Source organism: Petaurus breviceps, unplaced genomic scaffold (assembly GCF_028583685.1).
Source record: "Petaurus breviceps papuanus isolate PSGF00001 unplaced genomic scaffold, PetGlider_PUasm1.0 189, whole genome shotgun sequence".
Classification (NCBI taxonomy): domain Eukaryota; kingdom Metazoa; phylum Chordata; class Mammalia; order Diprotodontia; family Petauridae; genus Petaurus; species Petaurus breviceps.
In genome coordinates, this window is record NW_027185809.1 from 35117758 (window position 1) to 35127862 (window position 10105).

Sequence of the window (10105 nt, forward strand, 5' to 3'; positions counted from 1 at the left end):
TACCCTATTTAGTGTGTATTTCACTCCCTCTTCAAGCCAGATTCAATGGGAATAACGTTGACCCATTCCCTTTTGCCTTCCTATTCTTCCCCTCCATTGTAACCATTTTCCCTTGCCTCTTCTGTATGACATAGTTTACCCCAATCTGTTTCTCCCTATCTCCTCTCATTATATTCCTCTCACCTCTTAATTTCACCTTTTAAGTATCATCCCTTCCTGTTAAATTGGTCCTGTGCCCTCTATCTATATATACCTGTAAACATGTATACACATATTCACATATGTATTCATATGCCCATATACCCTCATATATAGACACATATATATTATATATATGTATTTCTAATCCCTTCAACTACTGAGAAAAGTTTCATAAGTTACAATTATTGTTTTTCCATGTAGGAATGTTAATAGTCCAACTTTGATAAATTCCCTATGATTTCTTTTCCCTGTTTACCTTCTCATGCTTCTCTTGCTTCTTGTATCTGAATGTCAAATTTTCTATTCAACTCTGGTTTTTTCAGTAAGAATGCTTGAAAGTCCCGTATTCCACTGAATGACCATATTTTCCCCTGAAACATGATACTCAGTTTTGCTGGGAAGGTGACTCTTGGTTTTAATCCCAGCTCCTTTGACCTCCAGAATATCGTATTCCAAACCCTTCAATCCCTCAATGTAGAAGCAGCCAGATCCTGGGTTATCCTGATTGTGTTTCCACAATATTCAAATTGTTTCTTCCTGGCTGCTTGTAATATTCTCTCCTTAATCTGGGAATTCCAGAACCTGGCTATAATATTCCTAGGAGTTTTCTTTTTGGGATCTTTTTCAGGAGGTGATCAGTGGATTCTTTCAACCTCTATTTTGCCCTCTGGCACTAAAACATCAGGGCAGTTTTCTTTGAGAACTTCCGGGAGGATGCTTTCTAGGGTCTTAGTTTGATCATGGCTTTCAGGTAGTCCAATAATTTTTAAATTATCTCTCCTGGATCTATTTTCCAGGTCAGTGGTTTTTCCCATGAGATATTTCACATTGCCTTCTATTCTTTCATTTGTTTGGATCTGTTTAACAGCATCCTGATTTCTCATAAAGTCATTAGCTTCCATTTGCTCCAATCTAATTCTGAAGCAATGATTCTCCTCAGTGAGCTTTTGAGATTCTTTTTCCATCTGGCAAATTTGGCTTTTTAAGGCATTCTTCTCCTCATTGCCTTTTTGAGCCTCCTTTGCCATTTGAGTCAGTCTGTTTTTTAAGGTATTATTTTCCTCAGTCAGGCTGTTGACTCTCATTTCATAATTTTCTTGCATTGTTCTCATTTCTCTTCCCAATTTTTCCTCCACTTCTCTTATCTGCTTCTTAAGGTCCTCTATGGCTTGTAACCAGCTTGTATTTTCCTTTGAAGCTTTTGGTACAGGAGTTCTGACTTCACTGTTTTCCTCCTGTTCCATGCTTTGCTCCTTTTTGTCCCCAAAATAGGAGTGTAATGTTGGAGACTTCTGTCTGTTTTGTTTCCTTTGCCTGCTCATTTTGCCACTCAATTACTTGACTTTTGGGCTTTTTGCCTCAGTAGGACTCTGCCACCAGACAGGGGGAAATTTCGTCCCAAACACTGGAGTTTTCTCAGCTGCTGGAGGTATTCGATGGGTGCCCTCTCTGAGGTCTACACACACTCTGGCAAGCTGGACACACACCCTAGGACCTCCACCCTAGACTGCAATCCAGATCCAAGCAGGTTAAAGCAAGAGCAATTACCCCTCAGACTGGTGCTTTGTCCCCCTACATTCTGCAGGCCAGGAGCTGAAGCTGCCACGTGGCACTGGCTGGCTGTGCCAGGTCTCAGCGGCTTCTCACCCCAGGGGTAAAAGCCACGCACTCCCACTTACTGATCCCAAAGTCCAGACTGCACTGGCCTCTCACTTTGTCCTTTGCATCTATGTGTTGATAAATCTGGAAAATGCCACAGCTGCTGCTGATCTGGAGTCCCTCTGGCCCGTGGCTGGTCAGGCCTGCCCTGGGGCTAAAGCCTTGGCGTGGGGCTGGGGTTGGCTCCCAGAGTGCTGCACTGGAATACCGCCAGCCTGCTGGGCTGTCCTCAGCTGGAGTTTGACTTCTCTGTGTCATTTTGTGGGTTCTGCAGCTCCAAAGTTTGTTTAGAGTCCCCTTTTTACATGGATTGGGGAAGGTGGAAGCCTGAGCTGAGGGAAGGTAATGCTTCTACTCCGCCATCTTGGCTCTGCCCCCCAGATGTATTCTTTAAAGACAGAGCTTTTAATGCATTTCCTAATGCCCAGAAGAACCAAGAACAACTAGACATTAAGTGAGCACTTTGAGGGAAGATGGAAAAGTCTTTGACGAAAAGTTTTACTACACTACTGGTTATGATCATCCTAAATTGCTTAATAGACTCCATGAGGTGTGGTTGATAAAGAAAAATGACCACTTGTCCCTTCCTGTCCCCATTAAAATATATGAATCAAGGAAAATTCTGCTGCTTGGAGCAAAAGTTCCACTTAAAGTAGACATCAATATTTCTATTAAGCAATTTGCTAATCTAGTATCTTCTTTATAAGAGTCCTATAAGCCGATAAGTTTTCTAATATGTCTTTTCCAATGCCTGAATCTTCTTTGTCTTGCTACATGGATAGGCTGGCAAGTCACAATTTCCTGCCAAAAAATTTTTTTTGAACTGATTAAAGTAATATTCTTTCTCTTTTTTCCACCAAGGTCAGAGTATATACATGGATCTTACTTCTATTTCCCTTAAATTAATGTTGTTTTCCTATCTATTTCTATGAATAGAACATGATTCCCTCTTCCACTAATAGAATTCTTAAATTCTCCATGGACAATGCCAAGGTATCACTTCTGGAATTTCAAAGTTCTCAGGGGATAGTGGTTTATCAGGATCCCCAATTAATTCTTTATAATTCCAAGGTTAACCTATTCATTATAGCATATAACCTCACATTTAATACATAATGTAGCTGAAATATTTTAGTTTGGGATAAAAAATAGCAGAAAATAAGACTGTTGGTAATATATCCTGTTCTTAACTTTTCGACTTCTCCTTTATTGTATTCTATCTAGTAATACCATATGTTTTGTTGATATCTCAAGATACACAATTAAAATAGTCCAGTACCAGTTTTAATATTCAAGAGAATAATACATTCTAATTCCAGCAGCATAGATTTACAAAATCTGAGCAGAATAAAGATAGTTTACTAAAACTGGATGCTATTTCTTGGGTTGAAGGGGAATAGAGGCAGAGGAGAATCTGTGTACATGTACATGTGTATTTTTGAAAAGGTCATTCTACCATGAAAATGCCTGACCTGACAGCATGAAAAGCTATCAGAATTGCCTGATGAACTATGGGAATCTGAAGTAAATACTTTAATGTTATAGGGGGAAAAGATTTTTCTTGTAGCTAAAATCCCAATTAAATATGGACTGGCATAAAATAATGAAATCTGACACAAGCTACAGCAATTAATTCAAGACTCAATAGATATGAGTAATTACAGTTTGAAATTGGGAAATAATTAAAAATGACAAACTTGGAGAGAGAATAAATCAGGAGGAATAAAAAAAAAAACTTGAACCTGGAAGGAAAGTGATTTATCTCTAAGCATTTTAACAAGGAAGGAAAACATTTTTTTTTGGCAGCTCTGCTATGTTAAGCACGGTTTTTTTTTATTCCAATGGGAGAATCAACTGTGTCCAGGGGCACACCACTGAGCAGGGCCCATTGCTAATTTTCAATCAGGCAATTACTAAAAATCAAGGCTTGATTTATTGTTTTGTTGATTATCTAGATTTAAGAAAGTATAAGTAATACAGATTAAATTTTAAAGTGTGTGCACACTTTTTTTTCTTTTGGGGAGAGCGCAGTTGTTACACATTTACCAGCACATCCTTATATTGCTCTACAAACATTGCTTGAACTCAGCAGTAGGAGCTGTGAGTATGAAGACACCTAGTGGCTGTCGGCTAATCATAATAATGGTAACTGGCATCTATACTTGCAAAGTGCTTTACATCCATTATCTTATTTGAGTTTCTCAGTATCAATGTCTATATTCATGTGAAGTCTCACTCAGGATTTCAAAGGCTGCTATTCTTCTTTGCAAATCTCCACTTTTGAGATTTACCTCTCATTCAGGACCAGGGACTGGGATCTATATTCTTGTCTTTCCAAAGCCTAAGTTCTCTTTTTCTAATTTTCATTCTTGTTGTTTTGCTTGACTAATTCTTGGTTCCTCATAGAGTTATTTGTTTCCATTTGGTTGATTCTAGTTTTTAGCAAATCATTTTCCTTGGTTAATTTTTGGAGCTCCTTTTCCGTATCATACACTTTTCTTTTTAGAGAGATGTTTTCCTCATTATAATGTTTTTCTAATTCTGCTATTTTGGTTTTGAGAGAATTATTCATTTTGTCTTCTATCTCTCTCATTTTGTTTTCAAAGTTCCTTTTGATCTCATCTAGGAGAGCCTTCTGTGCTTGGGACCCATTCCCTGTTGAAGTTTCAGCTGTGGGTGTGGAGTCCACATTGTCTCCCTCTGAGGTTGGTTCCTCCCTCTGAGGATAGTAGGACTCCAGAGCCTTTGTCTTTGTAGTCTGCTTTCTACCCATTTTGAGGCAGGGCCCTAGCCACGCCCTTCCTCTAGGATCCTAAGCCTTTACTGTAGAGGGTTTTGCCCTGGGACAAGAGTTACTATGTTTCAGGGTCAGAGGGGTGTTTGGAGCAAGTGAGGTTCACTCTGTCATCCTGGTCTTTGGAGGTCCTGAAAGGGGCTTTTTTTTTTTTTAAATTTCTGGGCTATGAAGTGGTAGCCCCAGGAGTGTTTGCTGTCCAGGACAGGGGCCCCTGCATTTGCTTCTTACCTTGCTCTTTCCAGTCCCAGCCCTTTGGTGATAGGCCTGGTAGTGGCCCTTGTGGTTGGTGGGAAGACTTATCCTCTGAGTTGATCAGGCCCTTTCCGGGCCTGCCTCTGCCAGCCGCGTCTTTCTGGCCTGCCTCCAAAGCCTAAGTTCTCTATGCAGACCCTCTTTTGATGTCCCATACTAGAGGTCCTATATTTGGAACCAATATGCCAGGTACAAGAGAGAAAAATACTTTGTTTTAAGAATTCCCTAGGACAGATACCATATTCATCTACTGGAAATATTCATTCACTTAATGGTATAGGGCTTTGCCTTTCTGTGGATGAATAGTAGCAAAGTTAATCAATCAGTCAACAAACATTTGTTAAACATTCACTATGTGCCAGGCACTTTGCAAAGGACAAGAGACATAAAAACAAAAATGAATCACTCTGTGTCCTCAAGTTGCTAACATTCTATGAGGAGAAAGAAGAAGTAGATCTGTGAGTATACAAAATGAATACATAAATACAAGATAATTTTGAAAAGGAGGACTCTTGATTGGAGAGATCAGGTATGAACTGAGCTTTGAAGCATCCCAAGTGTTTGACAAGGAAAAATTGAAGGAAAATGTTTTTCCTCTTGACCTTTGACCTGTGAAAACTAGACAGTCATAACCAAGATAATGGAATAAAGCCACACCATTATGGGGGATTTTTATTAGAAAATTCTACAGACTACACAATATCCAAAAGGAGAAAATATGTTTCATACCTTGTCTTTTAGTTTTTCCATCCAACTTCTCACTGGAATAAAAAAGAGAATTAAATTTGAATAGTCATCATTGCACTAAAGTTTTCTTGGTATTAATAGAACAAAGTATAGAAAAGAATCAATAATATTAACATGATGAGAATGTCCCATTTATTTTCTTATTTATTAATAGATGCAGAAAATTGTTGCAAAAAGAACCCTTATTATTACCAGATAAAAAGTTAAATCCTGCTTTGTTCTCTAAGTGATTTCTATTATTGTATATATCAGAAGGTAGGTGCATCATTGTTAGGGAGTGGAGGCAGCTCTAAAAAAAAAAAACAGTTGCTTTTTTCAGCTGGTATTAATTCTGTCTAATTATGTCTCATCTTCCTCACCATAGCTCAAGGGTGAAATGAGCAATGGAAACCAATTACTTCAGTGGTAGCAACTTAACACTTAGGCCCATACTACTAAGTATGTATGGAGTAAGGGAAGGAAGATCATTGTTTCAGGGACCCAATGCCTCTCCATTCATGGAATTCAAAGAGATTGACAAAAAAATTTATTATTGTTGTTGTTGTTTCTCTAAAATTATTTATAATCTGCTTAGGTGTTACTTCATTTTGCAATTAAATAAAATTATGACAAATGAGAGCAATACTACAGTAATCTTCCCTTTAATTTTAGAAAGTAATATATTTTAATTTGTACCCCTCACTACCTTTTGGCAGCTGATAAAATTCCTGAAGAAACATGTCTTCTTCCCCACCTCTAAAAATCATTTTTTGTGAAAACTAGAATTATTCATTTCCTTTTCCTTAAAAGAATAGGGAGAAATGCCTAGTAAGGTTAAAAGTAGCAGGCCTACAATATATTCCTTTTAAAAAATGAATCATTTACCATATAACAATAATGCAAGAATAATTGTAACATTTACTCATTAGAAGTGAAAGGGATAACTCAAATATAAAAATCTACCCATAAATATGGGTCACACTCTCTCATCAATGGACCACTGTGCACATGCATGTATACCTATAATCACGGGGGTGAGTGGGTCTGTAGTTAGTGCTGAGGCACCTAATTAGAAAAACACATACCTGGATGAACTAGCAATTTTGGATCACTCTTGATGTGATTTCACTTCCATTCCTTAATGATTTTTTAAAGTTTTATTGATGTGTTTTGTTTTTACATAACAAACAGTTCCAAATTGCCCCCTACTCCTTGAGAGGTCTCATAACAAAGTGATGGAGTTAAGAAAAGCTAACGATTTAGTCACCTCATCTGAAAGTGAATGCAAAATTCCACATCTTTGACGCATGCCCCCAGCCTCTTATTTCTTTTATTATTTTTTAATTAACAAAAATATATTTTCTTTCTCTCTCTGTCCTCTATCCCATTGGGGGAAAAATAGAAAAGAAAAAAATTCCTCATAAGTAGATAGATACATATACATATGCATATATACATATAGTGAAGCAAAACAAATTCCCTCAATGATTATATACAAATGCATATATATATATATATATGTATATACAAATATACACAAACACACATCTCATTTTACAAGTTAAATCTGTCACTCTCTACAAGGAGGTGGATAGCAAGGTTCATCATCAATCTTCTGGAATTGTTTCATTAATGGTCACTGTATTGATCATTGTTCTTAAAGGTTTTAAAATTATTTATTTTTACAGAGTTCTTATTATCATATAAATTATGCTCCTGGTTCTGCTCATGTCACTCTTTATCAGTTTGTAAAAATCTTCAAAACTGTTCATTCTTATAATCTTGATGTTACAATATAAATTGTCCTCTTGACTCTACTTATTTCATTCTATAGGGCAGCTAGGTATAGAGAGTGCCAGACCTGGCATCAAGAAGACTCATATTCCTGAGTTCAAATCCAGCCACAGATAATTTCTAACTGTATGACCCTGGGCAAGTCACTTAACCCTATTTGCCTCAGTTTCCTCATCTGTAAAATAAACTGGAGAAAGAAATGGCAAATCACTCCAATATCTTTGCCAAGAAAACCCCAAATGGGGTCACAGAGAGTCAGATACGACTGAAAAAGACTCAACAAAAACTTCACTCTACATCTTTCCATGTCACTTTGAAATCATCTATTTCCTCATCTCTTACAGTACAATAGTACTCTGTCACATTTATATCCCTAACTTTTTCAGACATTCCTCAATTGATGGGTATTATTTTAGTTTCCAGGTTTTTGCCCTCACAAAAAGACCTGCTATAAATGTTTCTGCACATGTAAAACCTCTTCCTGTTTCTCTGATTTCTGAAATATAGACCCAGCAGTGATGCACCAGGATGTGCATACTTCTAAATTGTGTTTCAGAATGATTGTACCCATTTACAAGACCACTAATAAATAATCCATCAATGTGCCTGTTTTCCCACCCTCCAATATTTATTACTTTTCTTCTTGCCATCTTTAACAATCTGATGGGTGTGAGGTAGAACGTTAGAATTCCTTTAATTTGAATATTTCTAATTATTAATGATTTGCAGCATTTTTTTTTCTTTTTGGAGGGCAATTGGGATTAAGTGACTTGCCCAAGGTTACCTGGCTAGTTTTTGTGTTAAGTGTCTGAGGCCAAATTTGAATTCAGGTCCTCCTGACTCCAGGGCCATTACTCTATTCACTGTGCTGCCTAGCCACCCCTGTTGCAGCATTTTTTTTAATATGGCTATAGACTCCCTAAATTTCTTACTTTCATATCTGTTCATATCCTTATACAATTTATCAATTGGGGAATGGCTCTCATTCTTATAAACTTGAATTAGTTCCTTACATATTGTGAAAATGATATTTTTATCAGAGAAATGTCTTTAAAATATTTTTTTCACAAAGGTATCCTTTTTAATCTTAGCCTTTATTGGATTTGTTGTGCAAAACCTTTTTAATTTTATATAACCAAAATTAGCCATTTATCTTTTTCAATTCTCCCTTTACCTTGTGTGATGATGAACTTTTCTCATATGCATAAGTCTGATATAGGTAATTTTTCCACATTACTCTAATTTGTTGCTCTCCAATAAACACATTGTAATATGACCTTTTGTATCTAGGCCAAATTTCTATTTAGAACTTACACTAGTACAAGGTGTGAAGTATTGGTCTAAAATTAATTTATTCCAGACTGCTGTCTGATTTTCCAAGCAGGTTTTCTTTTTCCAATGATAGGAGTCCTTATCTCAGTAGCTGAGGTCTTTGTATTTTCTAACATTAGGGTCCTAGATACATTTGCTTCTGTATGTTGTATACTTAATCTATTCATTTATCAATCTCTTTATTTTTATAGTGCCAAATTACTTTGAGAATTACTGCTTTGGGCATAGTTCCACATTGTTCTCCAGAATAATTGTAGAAGTCCACAGCACTACTAACAGTGTATTTGTGTACCTATTCTTTATGTCCCTTCCAGTATTTGTCATTTTTCCTTTCTGTCATCTTATTCAATCTGGTAAGTATAAAGTGGTACCTCAGAGTTGTTTTAATGTACATTTTTCTAATTATTAGTGATTTAGAGCACTTTTATATAACTATTGTTAGTTTTGATTTCTTCTTCTGAAACTGCCTGTTCATACTGGGGAATGGCTCTTATTTTCATAAATTTGGCACAGTTTCTCATCTTTTTAAGAAATGAGACCTTTATCAGAAAAACTCACTATAAAAAGTTTTTTCCCCCAGTTTCATGATTTTATTCTAGTTTTGGTTTCATCTGGTTTTTTTTTGTGCAAAACCTTCATAATTTAATGTAATCAAAACTATCCATTTTGCCTCATGTGAGGCATGAATTCTTCCCTTATCCATAGATCTGAAAGATAATTCTTTCAATGTTCCCCAATTGGCTTATGATATTGCTCATTATATATAAAACATGTACCCATTTTGAGGTTATCTTAATATATTATGTGAGATACTGGGCTACACCTAGCTTCTACCAGATTGCTTTTCAGTCTTCCTTTCAGTTTTTGTCAAATGGTGAGTTCTTGCCCCAAAAGTTGGCATCTTTGGGTTTAACAAAAACTAGGTTAGTGCAGTCATTTAATCTATATTTTGTATATCTACTCTAGTCCATTAATCAATCACTCTTTCTTATCTAGTACCATATTGTTTCAATGATTCTACTTAGTGTTATATTTTAAGATCTGTCCCTGTCAGGCCCCTTTCATTCCCATTTCATTATTTCATTTGTGATTCTTGATCTTTTTTTGCCTCCATATGATTTCATTATTATTTTTTCCTAGTTCCATATATTAATCCTTTGGTATTACAATGAATAATTAAATTAACTTAGGTAGCTTTGTCATTTTATTTTATTGACATATCCTACCCAAGGCCCATTAATATTTTCCTTTTATTTATATTTGTATTTCTTTTCTTTTTCTTTTTTTTTTTTTTTTTCTTTTTGGCAGGGGGAGGCAGGGCAATTGGGGTTAAATGACTTGTGC

General features: G+C 36.2%; 1 protein-coding gene across 2 annotated transcripts in view; it reads right to left on the reverse strand.

Moving 5' to 3' along the window:
• ARMH4 (armadillo like helical domain containing 4) overlaps positions 1 to 10105 on the reverse strand; it is a 152264-nt gene that overhangs the window by 6010 nt on the left and 136149 nt on the right. For both annotated transcript variants that reach the window (XM_069092276.1, XM_069092275.1), the window contains one exon: positions 5639 to 5670. In XM_069092276.1, the coding sequence (XP_068948377.1) occupies positions 5639 to 5670 (32 nt within the window). The remainder of the gene's footprint in view (positions 1 to 5638; positions 5671 to 10105) is intronic.